Source organism: Eptesicus fuscus, chromosome 6 (assembly GCF_027574615.1).
Source record: "Eptesicus fuscus isolate TK198812 chromosome 6, DD_ASM_mEF_20220401, whole genome shotgun sequence".
NCBI classification, from domain to species: domain Eukaryota; kingdom Metazoa; phylum Chordata; class Mammalia; order Chiroptera; family Vespertilionidae; genus Eptesicus; species Eptesicus fuscus.
In genome coordinates, this window is record NC_072478.1 from 24,924,955 (window position 1) to 24,946,043 (window position 21,089).

The 21,089-nt window shown below is 39.9% G+C and overlaps 4 protein-coding genes across 4 annotated transcripts; all 4 read left to right on the forward strand.

Annotated features, from left to right (window-relative positions):
- The first annotated feature begins 871 nt into the window (after positions 1-871).
- On the forward strand, positions 872-1,630 carry LOC129149297 (olfactory receptor 7E24-like). Its single transcript, XM_054716892.1, has one exon. It carries the CDS (start codon positions 872-874, stop codon positions 1,628-1,630), a length of 759 nt encoding a protein of 252 aa, XP_054572867.1.
- Positions 1,631-6,022: 4,392 nt separating this feature from the next.
- On the forward strand, positions 6,023-6,964 carry LOC129149298 (olfactory receptor 18-like). The gene has a single exon (XM_054716893.1). The coding sequence runs from the start codon at positions 6,134-6,136 to the stop codon at positions 6,962-6,964; it is 831 nt and encodes a 276-aa protein (XP_054572868.1). The 5' UTR covers positions 6,023-6,133.
- A 7,142-nt stretch (positions 6,965-14,106) lies between these two features.
- LOC103304456 (putative gustatory receptor clone PTE01) lies at positions 14,107-14,715 on the forward strand. Its single transcript, XM_054716894.1, has one exon. The coding sequence runs from the start codon at positions 14,107-14,109 to the stop codon at positions 14,713-14,715; it is 609 nt and encodes a 202-aa protein (XP_054572869.1).
- A 4,958-nt stretch (positions 14,716-19,673) lies between these two features.
- LOC129147086 (olfactory receptor 18-like) lies at positions 19,674-20,647 on the forward strand. Its single transcript, XM_054716895.1, has one exon. The coding sequence runs from the start codon at positions 19,817-19,819 to the stop codon at positions 20,645-20,647; it is 831 nt and encodes a 276-aa protein (XP_054572870.1). The 5' UTR covers positions 19,674-19,816.
- Positions 20,648-21,089: the final 442 nt, after the last annotated feature.

Genomic DNA, 21,089 nt, shown 5'->3' on the forward strand with positions numbered 1-21,089 from the left:
TCACTTATTTCTATGAAGGAGAGACAGAACATAAAAAAATGGTAAAACTCCTGACAATAACTATCATATAAAAATATTTTCTGATTATGAATATTGAATTTTCATTTAGAATCCAGATTACACGATCCTATCTTTTACAGAGTATTGAAAATACTCTAAATGAAGGAATTATCTAGTTAGCATTGTATTTGAATGAATGGAGGTATATTTAGCTGTTTCTTAAAATTAGAATGATTTTTTCCTCAAAGGGGGATGGGTGTTTTTCATTATATATATATACACACACACACACACACACACACACACACACACACACACACACACACATACACATTAAGGAAGTAGCTGTGTTTTCCTGTGATTATGGCTTTGTTATCTCTAATGTTCCTGCTCCTCTGATACTTTTCAATAGAGATTCTGGACAGTAAAGTGTATATAGAAAGAGGTGAATAACATGGAAACCAATAAAGAAAGACAATAGTGTGGTGAAGGCCTAGGTCTGGGGGCGGGGCATGCTGGTAGGGTCAATGTGGGGGGGTGAGGGAAGGGTACATCTGTAATACTTTCAACAATAAAGTACATTTAATAAAAGAAAACAAAAAATAAAGAGTTCTAATTAAATAGGGTTTGTCATACTGAGAAATATTGGTAAAGGTACTGGGGTAAATGACCTCAGGGGTGAATAGCTTGAATACAGAATATGCATACAATGCTGTGTGCTCATTTACTTATTTTCCTTTCCCGAATCCTCTTCTAAAGGTGTCCTGGCTACATAGAACCACAAAATCTAACACGTGTCTCAGAATTCTTCCTCCTGGGTGTCTCCGATGACCGGGAACTGCAGCCTCTGCTCTTGGGGCTCTTCCTGTCCATGTACCTGGTTGCCGTGTTGGGGAACATGCTCATCATCCTGACTGTCAGCTCGGACTCCCACCTGCACACCCCCATGTACTTCTTCCTCTGCAACCTGTCCTTGGCTGACATCTGCTTCATTTCTACCACTGTTCCAAAGATGATTGTTGGCATCCAGACTCACAGCAGAGTCATCTCCTATGGGGGCTGCCTGACACAGATGTCTTTTTTGATCCTTTTTGGATGCATGGATGGCATGCTTTTGACTGTCATGGCCTATGACCGGTTTGTGGCCATCTGTCACCCTCTGCACTACTCAGCCACCATGAGCCCATGCCTCTGCTGCTTCTTAGTTTTGGTGTCATTTTTCATCAGCCTTTTGGACTCCCAGCTGCATACTTTAATTGTGTTACAACTTACCTGCTTCAAAGATGTAAACATTTCTAATTTCTTCTGTGATCCTTCTCAGCTCCTTCATCTTGCCTGCTCTGACACCTTCACCAATCACATAGTCATGTACTTTGTTGGTGCCATCTCTGGTTTTCTCCCTATCTCAGGGATTTTTTTCTCTTACTATAATATTGTTTCCTCCATTCTGAGATTTCCATCGACAGGTGGGAATTATAAAGCCTTCTCCACCTGTGGTTCTCACCTGTCAGTTGTTTGCTTATTTTATGGAACAGCTATTGGAGGTTACCTTGGATCAGCACTGTTGCCTTCCCCCAGGAAAAATGAGGCGGCCTCGGTCATGTACACTGTAGTCACCCCCCCATGCTGAACCCTTTCATTTACAGTCTGAGGAACAGGGACATTAAGAGTGCCCTATGGAGGCTCTACAGCAGAACAGTCTACCCTTAATATCTCTGCAATCCCTTTGGAGTGTTTTTGAAAAATCTAGCAAAACCAAACGTGTGTTTAGTCTCATGGTTCTCGTTCCTCTCCATGCTTCACATATGAACTTTACTTCTTTTGATTTGCCTTTAATTGAATTGCAGAGTAACCTAGAATACTTTATACATCATAATAATTGCATAATAAAGGCATTGACTCTGGTATCCATTGACTCTGATATCCAGGTGAAATGTACAATTCTCTTAGTAAATACTTAAATGATACACCTTTCCCCATGGCTTTATGGTATTTTCCATACACATTTGTATTTGTCAAATCTATGGGTGATGGCATGATGCAGGAACTATGACGCTGCTCTTTGCTTCATTTTGTGTAGTTATTCTCAGGTGTTTTGTTCCACTGTGTTGCTGACGTTCCATAAGTGGACTCTTGAGCTCTCCCAGATCTGCCATTGTTCATGGATCTAATTGTTGATCTTTGTTGGGCAACAGAGGTTGGTGTCTCCTACATTGCCAACTCTTTTTTGCCACATTTTCTTCCTATCAGTGAATGACAGACCGATCTCTACATTCCTCATCCAGAGTTATCTGAGGCAGGAGGACTGCATGAGTAGGATGTGGGAGGTTGCAAAGTACCATCATTCTCATACTCATGTTATCAATTGGAAAAAAATAACAACAATGAAATAGTCCCCAAACACACTATATAAATTTTAGGATCTGTGGACACAAAGCTAAAGAAAAATTCATCCTGGAACAGGTTAAGCTCTTCTCACTGATAGAAATCAGAAGCCATTGGAAACATTTGTTGAATCTGGGCACAGAATGGCTGCAGCTTGATGTGAGGGACCCTGGTGAAGGAAGGGAAACCATGCTGGCTTTTTTGAACTGTGTGTCCTGAGGGAACATGGTGGGGTTTGCAGAAACACCAAAACAGAGGCAATTTATACTCATTTGTCTGTTTATCTGCAGAAATTTTGCTGAGAGCATTGTGGTGTGATGGATTGTGGGCTATCCGGGAAGCAGAGCCATCTCTCCAGTGTTGTGGTGCTTAGAGACCAATGTCCTGATAGAGGAGAGGCCTGCATGGTGGGCAGATTCCAATATGCTCCCATTGACATCCGCTCCTGTGTTCACGCTGTTGTGGAGACCAATCCTGTTGAGTGTGTCTTGGGCCTAGTGACTTGCTTCCAACCAACACAAGATGGCAAAACTGATGAGATGTCCCTTCTGATATTAGGGTACAAAAAGGCTTTATATTCCTGGCCCTTGTCTCTTGTAACCTGTCCTAATGGGAGCCACAGTCATGCATGAGCTTCCCTGTGAGAGGCCCATTAGGTAGACGACTGAGCAAGGCCTCTGGCCAACAGCCCACAAGCAACTCCCTCCTTCCAATAGTGAGTGGGATTGGAAATAGATCAACCCCAGTCAAACTTTGAGAGGCCTGCAGCCCTTGCTAAAACTATGATTACACTCTTGTTGGGTACCCTGCTTAATTTAAGAGAAAGTCAGTAGTGTTTTAGTGTATCCAAAACATCAATGAACAAGAAAAATCAGAACTTGGACTGTCATTTAAATAAGCAAAAAATCCCTTACTTCACTCTGGGAGTTGAATACATAATACAATATACAGGTGACATATTATAGAATAGTATATCTAAAACCAATATAATTGTATTGATCAATGTCATCCCCACTAAGTACAAGAAAAGAAAAAAAAAAGAAGTGAAAAAAGAGATCAGAAATATGTAGTGCTGCAAACAACACCTTGCACACAGTAAACCCCAATATACAATACTTAGGTCTATTAAAAGTGAAACCTAAAAAAGAGAAATAGACTTTTCCTTTTAAAGACAGAAGATTTAACAAAGAAAATGGAAAGAGTTAAAAGTTCTTGTGAAGGCCTAATTGTCCCTAATGTACATGATTAATACAATGATTTTGCAGATGTCAAACTCAAAAGTCATAAATTGAAAAGACTCTGCATTCTATGTTAAGATTCTTGAATCTGGAAGTCAGAAGCAAAGTGTACAGATGCACTTTGCCCTGAGAAGAGGTAAGTTCCAGACCCTCCTAAGTACATTCACTATTCTCCATTTCTTCGTTGTTAATAATCGGAAGTCCTCAGAGGTTGGGAAAACAATGGACCAATTTCACTAATTATGAGCTCTGTGCATTGAGCGCTCAAGGCCATACAGGCTGCCAGTCCCAGTTAAGAGTCAGGTGTGTGGCTCTTCCTCCCAGAATTGAGACCTGCTTCAGGAGATCCATGGCTGAGTCTGTCTTCATGCCAGTCCTGAGAACAGAGCCTCAGCCTTCTCATTACCAGGCAGGAGAGGGCATTGGAACCAAACTCCTAGGTCATGACTCAGCGGAGAGACAGCACAAACCAGTGAGTGGCAAGGAATAAATGGTGGAAGGAGAGGGAATTATGGAGAAACTTGTTTCCTCATTATCAAGGCAGCAGGACAGCTGAGATAGCTAGATGGGAGGGCATCAATAAGCAGAGTTACAGCTCAGAGGCCTATGAAGTTTATTTTATGTTTTCCATTGGGGATTTTAGAACTCTCATTCAGAATTCTGCTCTCATTCAGAATTGTGCCAGATTCAGAGCTGTGTTATATACCTTCCATTGTCACCTGCATAATACCCTCAACATCAGGGTATACAACTATTGTTATTTTCGAGTTAAGGAAAGGAGCAAAATATTCCTATTTAATTTGTACCCAGGTCCTTGGCTAAAATGGGTGGAGTCAGATTTGGGTCTGAGCAGTGAGACGCTGTTCACAGGACACAGGGTGCAGATGTCTTTCCCTACAATTTAGGTTCACATGGCTATTAAGCTCTTGAAATGTGGCTAGTCCCAACTGAGATGTGCCGTCCTTATAGTAGTAAAACACCGGGTTTTGAAGACGTATATAAAAAGACTATAACATATCTCAATTGTGTATATTGGTAAAACTATGTTTTTGGTATAATGGGTCAAATCAAACATGAAAATGTAAATAAACCGACAAAAACCTCCTGGCAAACCTACTCAGTCTCTCCTTTCTCTTTCCAGGTCACACCAGGCAGCATGCCTGTGGGGACGCAACTGAGTCTCATTTATTTCTGATTGCCCAGCACCCACACTGTGCTTGGCACAGAGTAGGGAATTAAAACAAACAAAAACATTTATACAGTCTGTTACATATTGATTCCATGTTGTTAGTGGATAATAACACAGCATAGTCCATATGGTGACACACACTGGCAGTTTTTCTGCCTGGGTATCATCACTTCTGGGGATGTCTTGTGACTAAAGAAATGAATGATAGTCGTCGTTTTCCTCCAAGCACCCTTCCCAGAATGACTAATTGAAACTGATGAGGGGGCTTTGAGAACTTCTGATTTGTAGATTATGCATACACGTGTAATCATATGGTATTTGTCTATCTCTGTCTGACTTAATTCACTTAGTATAATACCCTCTAGGTCCATCTATTCTGTCACAACAGGTGAGATATCATTCTTTTTTGCACACTAAAATATGGACTCATACAGTTTAATACACAGTTATGCATACTCATTTAAATTAGTGTTTTAAGTTTCTTCAGAGATATTCCCTGAAGTGAAATTGTTGAGTCATAAGACAATTTAATTTTTTTTAGGAACTTCCAAATATTTTCCACAGTGGTTGCACCAATCTGTATTCCCACCAATAATGAATTAGGGTTCCTTTTCTCCACATCCTCACCAACAGGCTTTCTTATCGCTAGCCTGTGAACAGAAAGAGAAGACAGAGAAATGGTTTAAAAACTGTTAGCAGCCAAACATCACACACACAAAAATGGACTCAGACAGCTTATTACATAGTTCTTATAGCGTGCTTATAAATACTACAAATCAAAGGAATTAATCATGCCTCATGTGGAGAAAATAAAGTATATTTAACTGCTTATTAGTGTCCTTGAACTAATAAGGACAATAATAAAGAGCATTTTGTTGGGAAAGATGGATAGTTGTCATTCCTTTTTTTTTTCTTTCTGAGGAGGGTATTGATAAGCTTGTGTGTGCTTATGGATTTATAAACCTCTAAATAACCTTACTCCTCTCATTTATTTGGCCCATCCTTTCCAAAGTGTGGCATGTGGTAATAGGCTCATGGAGCAAAATGCAATATGCAAAGAGTTCTAAGAAGAATGTCTGTCATAACCAAGGAATATTACTAAAAGGGCATTGTTCTTAAGTGTGAAAACTATGAATTGCTTAAATTCAAAATACAGACACACTGATGTGCTTGCTTCCTTTATACCAACTCTCATGTATTTTCTAAAAGGTGTCTGTGCTATGTGGAGCCCCAGAATCTAACAGGTGCATTGGAATTCCTCCTTCTGGGCTTCTCAGATGATCCGGAACTGCAGCCTCTAACATTCAGCCTGTTCCTGGCCATGTACCTGGTCACTCTGCTGGGGAATCTGCTCATCATCCTGGCCATCGGCTCTGACTCCCGTCTGCACACCCCCATGTACTTCTTCCTCTCCAACCTGTCCATGGCTGACATTGGCTTGTCTTCCACCACCGTCCCAAAGGTGCTTTTGGACATTCAAACTCATAGCAGAGTCATCTCCTATGCTGGCTGCCTGACTCAGTTGTCTTCTTTAAATTTATTTGGATGTTTGGACAGTGCACTCCTAACTGTGATGGCCTATGATCGGTTTGTTGCTGTCTGTTATCCCCTGCACTACCTGGATATCATGAACCCCCGTGTCTGTAGCCTGCTGCTTCTGCTGTCCTTTTTGATCAGCCTTTTGGACTCCCAACTGCACTGCTTGATGATTTCACAGCTTTCCTTTTGCACAAACATGGAAATTCCTCATTTCTTCTGTGACCCTCCTCAACTCCTTGAGCTTGCTTGTGATGATACCTCTACTAATAAAATATTACTCTATTTTATGGGAGCTATCTTTGCTGGCATACCAGTCTCAGGTATCTTTTTCTCTTACTATAAAATTGTTTCCTCCATTCTGAGGATCTCATCATCAGGTGGAAAGTATAAAGCCTTCTCCACCTGTGGTTCTCACCTGTCAGTTGTTTGTTTATTTTATGGGACAGGCCTTGGGTTGTACCTCAGTTCCGCTGTCTCACATTTTTCCAGGAAGGCTGCAGGGGCCTCTGTGGTGTATACTGTGGTCACCCCTATGCTGAACCCTTTCATCTACAGTCTGAGGAACAGGGACATCAAGAGGGCCTTGCAGCGATTCCTCAACAGAATAGCCTAGTCTCAATACCTGGGGCATTGCAGATTGTTTTCTTATTCATTTTTTATAATAAATTTTGTCTGTGGATTAGAAACGACTCAAAACCAAACATTGGTAGTTTGCAAACATACCTTTTCAGTCAGACAATTTTTGCAGCTTATGGTTTTCATTCCACTTGATGTATCATGTCTAAAAATAGTTTATTTGGGCACATCCTTGATGGCATTAAGGGAGTATTCTGAGGTCCTATGTATGTCAAAATCACCACCCAATTGAAACCTATTACAATATGGAATTTTCTGTATTTGTTACCTATGACTCAGGCATCCTGTAGAAATTCACAACTCTTTTTTAATGTGTATGTTATATATGATTCTCAACCATTTCGCTGTCCATGCTATTTTTTGTGTCCATGCTATTTTTCATAAAACTTTGGCTTTAATCAATTCTATTATTGCAGGTGTATGAGAGAATGTGTATTACTGATCTTCAATCTAGGAAGCATCTGATGAGTTTTAAAAATCTTCATGCCTGAGTCCAATAATCATACATTATGATTTAGCTGAAATGGAGAGTGAAAAGAGTATAATATTTTTTAACAGTATACCAGGTGGGTCTAATGCGTATTTAGACACGGCCGAGAATGACTGAATTTTGTCTCACCTTTTATTAAAAAAGGACTTGTATGTCTTGGGTTATTTATTGTTCATCATCAGATACTTAAGATCTTAAAGTGATCAGAGCTCAGAAGGAGCAGATATGAAAGAGCTTCCCTTGGTAACAGTCAATGTGATTTCCTCCACTCACACTCTGGGTAATATGTTCTTTTACATATCATCTCCCTCCACACTCCTCAGCTGTCTCTCTGGACTTGATATTACGCTATAGTTTTTCTGGTCCAAACTGACCCTTCTGCACTTTCGGTTGTTATGCTGTGCTGCGGCCTCTGAATTCCCACCTGGCTTCTCTTTAGATTCTTCCAGCAATTGTCAATAAGAGGAAAGGTTCTTCCAGCCATTTCCCTTGCCCCTTATCCCATGTGGTTGTCACTACATCTGCAGTTATGACACTGTATTACCATATTTTTTCATTTATGCCTTACATCTTTCAAAAACTATTTAATCATACCTATATTAAACTATCTCCGTTAAAAATGACTAGTGTGGCTATTCTTTCCTTACTGAACTCTCACCGATAACTCATAATATGGGGAATAAAGCTATGGTGTGATATACAATTGGAAGAATTTAAAGTGAATTTAGGAACAAAAGGTAATTGTAATGTTATGTGTGGGTCAGGGGCATATAATTGAGGTTTAAAATAGTGGTATGGTATTTCCAGTGGTTGTGTGATTCTAATTGTGCCTGTAGATTGTTAAGTCTCCCAAGTCATTATGAATGAACTTAACTCTATTTTCATTTTCATTACTCAGGGATAGCAAAGGACCATGTCCTCAGCAAAGGGAACATTTTTCCTTTCACTGGAACTACATCCTTAGCATTCCACTTTGTAACCATCATTCCTTGTCTGTAATCTTGGACATTATGTCCTTGATCTCCTATAGTCTTATTGTATACTAGAGGCCATGTACACAAAATTCTTGCACTGGTAGGGTCCCCAGCAGCTGCCGGCTGCTGGCCAAGACCTCCCTCCCTTCCCCTGGGAAGCCCCACTACCTGGTTGAATTCCCAGTGGAGGGGGTAATTTGAATACTACGCTTTTTTTATATAGGATACTTAGATATCTTTGTACATATCAATTTTTCCTAAAAGATACTATATATATTTGCAGAGGTAAAAGTCTGAGCTTTCTGAGAAACTATCCAATAACTCATTTAATTTAACCACTACACTGTATAGCCTATCAGCTTCACTACAGTGAATTGAGTACCTAATTGGCTCAGTTTACTATTACACTTTTCTCCTACCATAGCATTCTTAAATGTGCCAACACTCACATCTCCTTCTTCACTTTCCTATACTCCTGCCATTTGGTCATTTGGGATCCCCAAAGTTTTCCTCTGCCATTTAGGAAGACACACATAATTAGCATACTTGCCTTGATTGAGACAGGAGGGGCTTCACCCTTTCTGCCATAAAATGGCATTACATTTTTTGAATTGTATTTTATTAGTAAGCACACTATCCTAATAATGATTGAAATCCTTTGTTAAAAAATGATCAAAACTTTCTTGACTTCCAAAAATCCCGTAGGTCCCACACATGATCTAGAGATGAATGTTTGACCATTTCCAAGAAGGAACACAAGCACAGAGGTTCTGAGATTTCCACACACTCCCCATGGAGGGCATGAAAGATTCAGAACTAAAAATGGATCTCCTTATTCCCACACCAGGGCACTGTCACCTCCACTTTAGCTAAGGAGTGGTTCTTTCAAACCTACTTTGTCCCCAATGAAAAGGGAGGGAGAAGAACTAATTTATCCCCTTTTGGTTCAATGAGTTCACCTGTGAATTAGGAAATGTGTCAGTGATTTACAGGGGCCATAATGTCACAAACATTGTGGATTTTATGGTTTTGTATAAATAGTCATGCATTGTACAGTCCAATTTTGAAATCCAAAATGGAAAATAAATTGCTATGAAGATGAAAATTTCATGTGGAGCTCTCTGGAATGGTTATTATAAAACAGACTTCAAGGATACTTTCAAATGCATACCCTTATAATAAAAGGATGTGGTTAATAGAAAAGGATTTTTGTATTGGAACAAGAAATACTGTCAATTAGGCGTTAGTTAAATTGCACATGTATCAATTTGTTGGGAGCACAAGAGACGTGGTTGGAAAGTTGTAAGGAGGACCTTCTGATAAAAGGGAAGTGTGTGGAAGGCCGCCTGATCTGTTTATCGGAATTCTGACTTAGGGGAGACTTAAGGGAGTGTGGAAGGCAGTGCCCCTAATTATTCCTGACCTTTCTAAACAAGTCTGTGTGCGTTCAGAAAACCGGGTGTTTACTGATATCGTTAATCTTAATCCCTGGATGTCCTTGGCTAGAGGACAATGTGTCCTCCCAAGATTATTCACCCTAATGTTTGTATCTAAAGATAAAAAAATTCCAATAAAGGGCTAATGAGGCAGGCAATAGAGGCTGCTCTGGCCACTAGTGCCAGGGAGCTCCTTAGCCCTCACTTTCACAGTTGAACTGTGTCAGAGTAAACTGTTCATCCATCGTTCAGGGGCTGCTGATTAGCCTGGCACCAATTATTAGAAGATGAAATATTTATCACCACTAACTTATCAATACAAATTCTCACTTGTGTGAAATCAAGAGAGATGCAAGAATTTTCATGGAATTGTGGTATGAAGAAATTGATATAAATAATAATATAATAGAAATATCTTACCTAATAATAGAGAAACATGTAAATTGACCATACCTTCGCTACGCCCACAGCCAATCAGAGTGAGTATGCAAATTAAACCAACAAATATGGCAGTTAATTTGCATACATACCTGGGTCCAGGGAACCTCCTTGACACCCAGGTTACTCCCAGCCAGCCATCAAGCAGAGGCTTTAGGCTTTGGAAGGGGCCAAGACTGCGATCAGAGGGGTGGGGGTCTCCTTCCCAAGCCTAAACCTGGGGGGGAGGTTTTAGGCTTGGGAAGGGGCTGAGCCTGCAATCGGAGGTGCCGGGAGTGGGGAACCCCTTGCCAAGCCTAAAGCCTGGGGCATAGGCTTTAGGCTTGGGGAGGTCCTGGGGGAAACCCCTGCCCAAGCCTAAAGCCTGAGGTGGAGGCTTTAGGCTTCAGAAGGGGCAGAGCCTGCAATCAGAGGTGCTGGGGTCAGGGGAACCCCTTCCCAAGCCTAAAGCCTGGGGTGGAGGCTTTTGGCTTGGGAAGGGGCTGAGCTTGGGATCAGAGGGAAGGGGAAAATATCAATGAAACTATATCCTCAGGTGAGGATAAAAAGAAAAATAAAGAAATGTCATATCCTATGAAAGACACATCTTGAAAATGCTTGAAGAAAGTTGTCATTTTTTCATGATGAAGGGACTGGAGTCTGTGTTGATGAAAATACCTTGGTGGCTGCGGTGACTGGCAATGGCCACAACAGCAGGGTGATGGGGCTGGTGCCTTCCCCTGATCGACCCGGTTGCCTCAAGCAAAGGGAGGCCAGACTTTGGCTTAGGTCTTCTCCAAATGGGGAGCAGGCTTAAGCCATCCGTAGAACATCCCCAGAGGGCTCCCAGTATGTGAGAGGGGGCAGTCTGGGCTGAGGGACCCCTCCCCAGTGCACAAATTGCATGCACCGGGCCCCTAGTAAAATATATAATGTAAAATAAATAGTTAATATAAAAATAAAATATATTAAGTTATAAATATATATTAAATATATTTTACATTGGTCAAATTTATATTAAAATGTATAGACATAAATTTATAAACTAAATAAAATAAAGTCTTCCCTCACATAATAATGTGCATCAGTAAAATGTTTAAGGTCAATGTATGTACTGCATAAAGAGACTTAAACACAGTGTTGTAGTAAGGAAGAACACTTCAGTGATAACGTGTATAGTATACTGGTTAGGCAAGGTTTAAAGAAAATTGCTTATGAGTACATAAGTCAACATTGACAAAAAAAAACATGCCCACCAAACCAATGACACTGGTTGCCTTTGGGCAATGAGTATATATTGAAATGGGATTGAATGAAGATACCAAGAAAAATAAAAATTTATTGTAATGTTTCAAATCTCTCTACAACATGAGATCTGAAGGAAATATTGTTAAATGTTTATATTTTTAATGGTGGTGGGTCTCAATGACAGTAATAATAGGTAATATCAATAGAGTATTACCTAAGTGTTGGGCAGTATTCTAAGGCAGTGCTTCTCAATCCCAGCTATACACCAGGACAACCAAGAATCTCACATGTAGAGATGCTGCATAAATTGGTTCTAGGCTGAGGCCACAGTCTGGATATTTTAAAAAAACACAGGCAAATATATCAATCAACTGGAAATAAGAATCACTGGTTTAAGGAACTGAAGTGATTTTTTAAAACTTTCTTACAATAATCCTTAAAGGTAGCTTCAATTATTATCTCAATTTTACACCTGAGGAGACTGCCCAGATATATTTACATTGTTCTATTTTGCATTTTTCATCAATTGAATCATAATGTGATCTGCCAAAATAATAAACTTTCTGGTAGCTGAAGAAAGAGAATTTCAATCACTGTGTCAGAAAGGATTGCTATGAAAATCTATTATCTAGGCACTAGAGGCTTGGTGCATGGAATCGTGCACTAGTGGGGTCCCTCGGCCTGGCCTGTAGGGATCTGGCCAAAACTGGCTCTCTGACATCCCCTGAGGGGTCCCAGACTGTGAGAGGGTGTAGGTAAGGCTGAGGGACCCCACTGGTGCATGATTGGGGCCAGGGAAGGACTGTGGAAGGGCTCTGGGACGTGACTGGCTCATCTCGCCCAGTCCCGATTGGCCGGACCCAGCAGCAAGCTAACCTACCAGTCAGAACATCTGCCCCATGGTGGTCGTGTGTATCATAGTGACTGATTGAACAGTCAAAAGAACAGTCACACACTTAGCATATTAGGTTTTTATTATACAGGATAAGAAGTCTTGGTCTTAAACCTGGCAGTGGGACTTCACGAATGCTAAACTCCTCAACTATAAATAGGAGGGATTATGATCAGAAAAACAAAACAGTCATATAAGAAAAAGTTCTCAACATCACTATCCATCAGGAAAATGCAAATAAAAATCACAATAGTGCATAATATCACACCTATCAGAGTGGCTATTATAGAAAAGAAAATATGTAGTATCTAATCAACACAATAAACTGATGAACAAAATAGATCCAGAGACATAGAATGATGAAACAGACTGATAAATCTCAGATGGAAGGTGGGGGTGGGAGGGGTGAAGGGGGAGAGATTAACCAAATAATTTATATGCATAACCCATGGACACAGACAACTGTGTAGTGAAGGCCTGGGGAGGGGAAAAGGGGTCTAGGGGAATGAGGGTCAATGGGGACAAAAGGATGACATTTGTAATACTTTTAACAATAAAGATTGAATTAAGAAAAAAGAGTGACAAGTTGGTGAGGATGTGGAGAAAAGGGAACCCTGGTACCCTGTTGGTGTGAATAAATATCCTACAGGCATTATAATAAACAATATGGAGGCTCCTCAAAAAATTTTAAACTAGTACTAATTGAAAAAGAACTAACAAATGACTTTTAAGGACACCTCTCATGATTGAGTAATCACTTATTTCTATGAAGGAGAGACCGAAACCCAAAGAATGGTAAAAGTCCTGAAGATAGCAATCACATAAAAATATTTTCAGATTATGAAAATTCAACTTTCATTTAGAATCCAGATTACGCAATCCTGTCTTTTATACAGTGTTGAAAGTACTCAAAATAAAGGAACTATCTAGCTAGGATTGTATTTAAATAAAAGAAGGTATATTTAGCGACTTCTTAATTTCTTAAAATTAGAATGATTTTTTCCTTAAAGAGGGAAGGCTGTTTCTCATTCTATATATATATTAAAGAAGTAGCTGTGTTTTCCTGTGATTATGGCTTTGTTATCTCTAATGTTCCTGCTCCTCTGATACTTTTCAATGGAGATTCTGGACAGTAAAGTGTATATAGAAAGAGGTGAATAACATGGAAACCAATAAAGAAAGACAATAGTGTAGTGAAGGCCTGGGTCTAGGGGCGGGGCAGGCTGGAAGGGTCAATTTGGGGGCGGGGAAAGGGTACATCTGTAATGCTTTCAACAATAAAAAAAAAAAAAGAAAAGAAAAGAAAAGAAAAGAAAAGAGAAACAGTTCTAATTAAATAGGGTTTGTCATACTGAGAAATATTCGTAAGGGTACTGGGGTATATGACCTCAGGGGTGAATAGCTTGAACACAGAATATGCATACAATGCTGTGTGCTCATTTACTTATTTTCCTTTCCCGAATCCTCTTCTAAAGGTGCCCTGGCTACATAGAACCACAAAATCTAACACGTGTGTCAGAATTCTTCCTCCTGGGTCTCTCCGATGACCTGGAACTGCAGCCTCTGCTCTTGGGGCTCTTCCTGTCCATGTACCTGGTTGCCGTGTTGGGGAACATGCTCATCATCCTGACTGTCAGCTCTGACTCCCACCTGCACACCCCCATGTACTTCTTCCTCTGCAACCTGTCCTTGGCTGACATCTGCTTCATTTCTACCACTGTTCCAAAGATGATTGTGGGCCTCCAGACTCACAGCAGAGTCATCTCCTATGGGGGCTGCCTGACACAGATGTCTTTTTTGATCCTTTTTGGATGCATGGATGGCATGCTTTTGACTGTCATGGCCTATGACCGGTTTGTGGCCATCTGTCACCCTCTGCACTACTCAGCCATCATGAGCCCATGCCTCTGCTGCTTCTTAGTTTTGGTGTCATTTTTCATCAGCCTTTTGGACTCCCAGCTGCACACTTTAATTGTGTTACAACTTACCTGCTTCAAAGATGTAAACATTTCTAATTTCTTCTGTGATCCTTCTCAGCTCCTTCATCTTGCCTGCTCTGACATCTTCACTAATAACATAGTCATGTATTTTGTTGGTGCCATCTCTGGTTTTCTCCCTATCTCAGGGATCTTTTGCTCTTTCTGTAAAATTGTTTCCTCCATTCTGAGAGTTCCATCGATAGGTGGGAAGTATAAAACCTTCTCCACCTGTGGCTCTCACCTGTCAGTTGTTTGCTTATTTCATGGAACAGCTATTGGAGGTTACCTATGATCAGCACTGTTGCCTTCTCCCAGGAAGGATGTGGTGCACTATAGTGTACACTATAGTCACCGCCATGCTGAACCCTTTCATTTGCAGTCTGAGGAACAAGGACATTAAGAGTGCCCTATGGAGGCTCTACAGCAGAACAGACTACTCTTAACATCTCTGCAATCCCTTTTTGGGTGTAGTTAGAAAATCTAGCAAAACCAAACATGTAGACCAGTGAACACTATTTCCTTAGTAATATTGTGTTTAGTCTCATGGTTTTCATTCCTCTCTATGCTTCATATACGAACTTTACTTCTTTTGAATTGAATTGGCAGAGTAACCTGGGATCCTTTATACATCATCATAATTGCATAATAAATGCATTGACTCTGTTATCCAGTTGAAATGTACAATTCTCTTAAATAGTTAAATGTTACATCTTTCCCCATGGTTTTGTTGCATTTTCCATACACACTTGCATCTGCCAAATCTATGTAATCAGGAAACTTCTGAGAATGCAGTTCACTGGTTTTTAATTGTGGGTTTTGTTGGAACCCTGTGGGGAGTTTTATAAATACTGATGACTGGGTCAGTTGGAGGAGTTCATCAAGATGTGACTGCCAGTGGACCCAGAGCTGGATCTGAGGAATCAGAGACTCGTCCCCTTCCCCTGTCCTTGGAATGTTCATTTCACTTGCCTACCCTTCTCCAGAAGCTGGCCCAAGGAGGTACCCTTGAGCTAGTTATGTTTTGTTGAGACCATCTAGATGTTATACATTACTGAACCCAGTTAAGGCCTTTATTGTATGTAAATTTTTAAGATTTGGTGGACATGTGTATAGATTAAGGTGACCAGATTTTAACATTGGTAAAGCGGGACACCATTGACTGGGGGGAGGGGGGAGAGGAGGGGTTCTTTATTTTTTTTAAATATATTTTATTGATTTTTTGCAGAGAGGAAGAGAGAGGGATAGAGAGTTAGAAACATCGATGAGAGAAAAACATGGATCAGCTGCCTCTTGCACACCCCCTACTGGGGATGTGCCCGCAACCAAGGTACATGCCCTTGACCGGAATCGAACCTGGGACCCTTGAGTCCGCAGGCCGACGCTCTATCCACTGAGCAAAACCGGTTTCGGCCTGGGGGGTGGGGGGGGGCGGGGTGGTTCTTGATTAAAAATTTGGTCTATATTGCAATCGCTTTTGTTTTTTTTAATTAAAGGAAATTCACTCTTAGATCATCGTTGAACTTGTGTAATGCCCAGTGTTCAGAATCCCCAAAAACCCCCCAGGAAGGAGCCAAGACCCGCTGTAACTGCAAGAGAACCTTTATTCGTGCTAGCAGGAGCTCTCATCTCCAGCGCTCACCGGGGACCAAGAGAGCTTCTCTTGCCAACACCAAGGCTTTAAGGGGGTCTCAAGCAGTGGGCAGGGAGAGTGTTTATGATTGGTCAGGGGTAGGGTGAGGGGTCCAGTTACACAAAGGCACACTGGGCAGCTTGCTTAAGGTGGACTGAGTCCACCTCTCTACATTCCTATTGGCAGGTTCATGCAATTGTTACATTCTCGCGGTTTTCTAAGAAAAAGGAGTTATATACATAGTTACACAGGGTGGAGGGTACAGTACATTTTGTGCTGTCCTGCTCTGCCCTTTCACTTGCATCCTCTTTTCTTCTTATGTTAAAAATCTAAAAAAAAAAATTTAAAATTATATTATAAATTATTATATACATATTGCTTAAAAACACAGTAAGTAGGTACATAATTACATGAACATATTTTATTGTTAGTTTATAAATTAGTTTGATTGTTATAAAGTAACTATATTTTAAAAATTATTTTAATCCTATATTTCTTTCTAAATAATAACAATACTAACTTGTATTATTTTTCCTCTGAATTTGCCGTACCGTAAGTCATAAGTGTCACTTTCAAGGCCGGCACTAGACTTTTTGCCGCCACTATAAAATATAAATAATATGAGTACTGTCTGCTAAATTCAAGAAAATTTGTGTATTTATGAAATAAATAAATTACTTACCTAAATTATCTGAATAGCTGATTTGTAATGACATCACTTGTTTAACTAGCTTACTAGCACGCAGTACGATGTGTATCCTCTGAGAGACAGTTACAAAATGTTTTCATCGTTGCCAATCCTAAAAAATGCCATTGTTCATTAAGTCCAAACAATGGTGGTCGAATTCTAACAACTGATCAACAATGTGAACTTCGATAAGCAGTTCTCAATCATCAGTTCTCAACAATTATTTGTTATTATTAAAGTTTAACATTATAAAATTAACAAAAATAATATAAAACTCATATCCTGGCTAAATAGCCTACAAACAACACCTTGCACACTGTAAATCCCAATATACAATACTTACGTCTATTAAAAGTAAAACCTAAAAAAGAGAAATAGACTTTTCCTTTTAAAGACAGAAGATTTAACAAAGAAAATGGAAAGAGTTAAAGGTTCTTGTTAGAGAAGGCCTAATTGTTCCTAATTTACATGGTTAATACAATGATTTTGCAGATGTCAAACTCAAAAATTCATAAATAGAAAAGAGTCTGCATTCTATGTTAAGATTCTTGAAACTGGAAGTCAGAAGCAAAGTTTATAGATGCACTTTCTCCTGAGAAGGGGAAAGTCGCAGACTCTCCTAAGTACATTCACTATTCTCCATTTCCTCTTTGTTAATATTAGGAAGTCCTCAGAGGTTAGGAAAACAATGGACCAATTTCACTAATTATGAGCTCTGTGCATTGAGCGCTCAAGGCCATACAGGGTGCCAGTCCCAGTTAAGAGTCAGGTGTGTGGCTCTTCCTCCCAGAATTGAGACCTGCTTCAGGAGATCCATGGCTGAGTCTGTCTTCACATCAGTCCTGAAAACAGAGCCTCAGCCTTCTCATTACCAGGCAAGAGACAGCAGTGGATCCAAACTCCTAGGTCATGACTCAGCAGAGAGACAGCACAAACCAGTGAGTGGCAAGGGATATGGTGGATGGAGGGGGAATTATGGAGAAACTTGTTTCCTTATTATTAAGGCAGCAGGAGAGCTGAGATAGCCAGATGGGAGGGCATCGATAAGCAGAGTTACAGCTCAGAGGCCTATGAAGTTTATGTTATTTTTTCCATTGGGGATTTTAGAACTTTCATTCAGAATTCTGCTCTCATTCAGAATTGTGCCAGATTCAGAGCTGTGTTATGTAACTTCCATTGTCAACTGCATAATACCCTCAATATCAGGGTATACAACCATTGTTATTTTCGAGTTAAGGAAAGGAGCAAAATATTCCTATTCAATTTGTACCCAGGTCCTTGCGTATAAAGGGTGGAGTCAGATTTGGATCTGAGCAGTGGGACGCTGTTCACAGGACCCAGGGTGCAGATGTCTTTCCCTACAATTTAGGTTCACATGGCTATTGAGCTCTTCAAATGTGGCTAGTCCCAACTGAGATGTGCTGTCCTTATACTAGTAAAGCACTGGGTTTTGAAGACATATATAAAAAGACTGTAAAATATCTCAATTGTGTATATTGGTAAAACTATGTTTTTGGTATAATGGGTTAAATCAAACATGAAAATGAAAATAAGCTGAAAAAAACCTCCTGGCAAACCTACTCAGTCTCTCCTTTCTCTTTCCAGGTCACCCCAGGCAGCATGCCTGTGGGGAAGCAACTGAGTCTCATTTATTTCTGATTGCCCAGCACCCACACTGTGGTTGGCACAGAGTAGGCAACTAAAACAAACAAAAACATTTATACAATCTGTTACATATTGAGTATATGTTGTTAGTGTATAATAACACAGCATAGTCCATATGGCTGACACACACTGGCGTTTTTCCGCCTGGGTTTTCATCACTTCTGGAGATGTCTTGTGACTAAAGAAATGAATGATAGTCGTCATTTTCCTCCAAGCATCCTTTCTAGAATGACTAATTGAAACTGATGAGGGGGCTTTGAGAACTACTGATTTGTAGCTAAGTTGGATTGACGATTGTTTTTTATTTTGTTTATTTATTTTTGCTCTTTAGATTATGCATACAAGTGAAATCGTATGGTACTTGTCTATCTCTGTCTGACTTATTTCACTTAGTATAATACCCTCTAGGTCCATCTATTCTGTCACAAAAGGTGAGATATCGTTCTTTTTTCACACGAAATAATGGACTCATACAGTTTATTACATAGTTCTTATCTTGACTATTGTAAATAATGCTGCAAAAAACACAGAGGTATGAATACTCTTTCAAATTAGTGTTTCAAGTTTCTTCAGAGATATTCTCTAAAGTGAAATTGTTGAGTCATAAGACAATTTAATTTTTTTAGGAACTTCCACAATATTTTCCATAGTGGTTGCACCAATCTGTATTCCCACCAATAATGAACTAGGGTTCCTTTTTCTTCACATCCTCACCAACAGGCTTTCTTATCAGCTAGCCTGTGAACAGAAGGAGAAGACAGAGAAATGGTTTAAAAACTGTTAGTAGCCAAACATCACACACACAAAAATGGACTCAGACAGTTTATCACATTGTTCTTTTAGTGTGCTTATAAATACTACAAATCAAATGAATTAATCATGCTGCATTTGGATAAAACAAAGTACATTTAACTGCTTATTAGTGTCCTTGAACTAATAAGGACAATAATAAAGAGCATTTTTTTAGGAGAGATGGATAGTTCTCATTCCCTTTTTTTTTTCTTTCTTAGGAGGGTACTGATAGGCGAGTGTCTGTTTATGGATTTTTAAAGCTCTAAATAACCTTACTCCTCTCATTTATTCGGTCCATCCTTTCCAAAGTGATCCATGCAGTAATAGGCTCATGGAGCAAAATGCAATATGCAAAGAGTTCTAAGAAGAATGTCTGTAATAACCAAGAAAAATTACTGAAGGGGCATGGTCCTTAAGTGTGAAAACTATAAATTGCTTAAATTCAAAATATAGACACACTAATGTGCTTGTTTCCTTTATACCAATTCTCATCTATTTTCTAAAAGGTGTCTGTGCTATGTGGAGCCCCAGAATCTAACAGGTGCATTGGAATTCCTCCTTCTGGGCTTCTCAGATGATCCGGAACTGCAGCCTCTAACGTTCAGCCTGTTCCTTTCCATGTACCTGGTCACTCTGCTGGGGAATCTGCTCATCATCCTGGCCATCGGCTCTGACTCCCGTCTGCACACCCCCATGTACTTCTTCCTCTCCAACCTGTCCATGGCTGACATTGGCTTGTCTTCCACCACCGTCCCAAAGGTGCTTTTGGACATTCAAACTCATAGCAGAGTCATCTCCTATGCTGGCTGCCTGACTCAGTTGTCTTCTTTACATTTTTTTGGATGTTTGGACAGTTCACTCCTCACTGTGATGGCCTGTGATCGGTTTGTTGCTGTCTGTTATCCCCTGCACTACCTGGATATCATGAACCCCCGTGTCTGTAGCCTGCTGCTTCTGCTGTCCTTTTTGATCAGCCTTTTGGACTCCCAACTGCACTGCTTGATGATTTCACAGCTTTCCTTTTGCACAAACATGGAAATTCCTCATTTCTTCTGTGACCCTCCTCAACTCCTCAAGCTTGCTTGTGATGATACCTCTACTAATAAAATATTACTCTATTTTTTGGAGACCATCTTTGGTGTCATTCCAGTCTCTGGTATCTTTTTCTCTTACTACAAAATTGTTTCCTCCATTCTGAGAATCTCATCGTCAGGTGGAAAGTATAAAGCCTTCTCCACCTGTGGTTCTCACCTGTCAGTTGTTTGTTTATTTTATGGGACAGGCCTTGGTGTGTACCTCAGTTCCACTGTCTCACATTTTTCCAGGAAGGCTGCAGGGGCCTCTGTGGTGTATGCTGTGGTCACCCCTATGCTGAACCCTTTCATCTACAGTCTGAGGAACAGGGACATCAAGAGTGCCTTGCAGCGATTCCTCAACAGAATAGCCTAGTCTCAATACATGGACCATTGGAGATTTTTTTCTTATTTATTTTATTTTAATATTAATTTTATATGTTTATTAGAAATAATTCAAATCCAAACAATGGGAGTTGGCAAAGACACTTTTTGGTCAGACAATTTTTTTTTAGCTTATGGTTTTCATTCCTCTTGATCAATCATATCTAAAAATAGTTTATTTGGGCAGATCCTTGGTGTGATTAAAGGAGTATTGGGGGATCCTATGTATGTCAAAATAACAGCACAATTGAAGTTCTATTACAATATGGAATATTCTGTATTTGTTACCTATGACCCACATATCATGTAGAAATTCATAACTCTTTTTTAATGTGTACTTTAATGTTTATATATGATTCTCAACCATTTCGCTGTCCATGCTATTTTTTGTGTCCATGCTATTTTTCATAAAACTTTGGCTTTAAACAAATCCA

Bases quoted from the DNA above. Each gene is read 5' to 3' on its own strand.
- LOC129149298 (XM_054716893.1), top strand. From the start codon at position 6,134: ATGTACCTGGTCACTCTGCTGGGGAATCTGCTCATCATCCTGGCCATC.
- LOC103304456 (XM_054716894.1), top strand. From the start codon at position 14,107: ATGTACTTCTTCCTCTGCAACCTGTCCTTGGCTGACATCTGCTTCATT.
- LOC129147086 (XM_054716895.1), top strand. From the start codon at position 19,817: ATGTACCTGGTCACTCTGCTGGGGAATCTGCTCATCATCCTGGCCATC.
- LOC129149297 (XM_054716892.1), top strand. From the start codon at position 872: ATGTACCTGGTTGCCGTGTTGGGGAACATGCTCATCATCCTGACTGTC.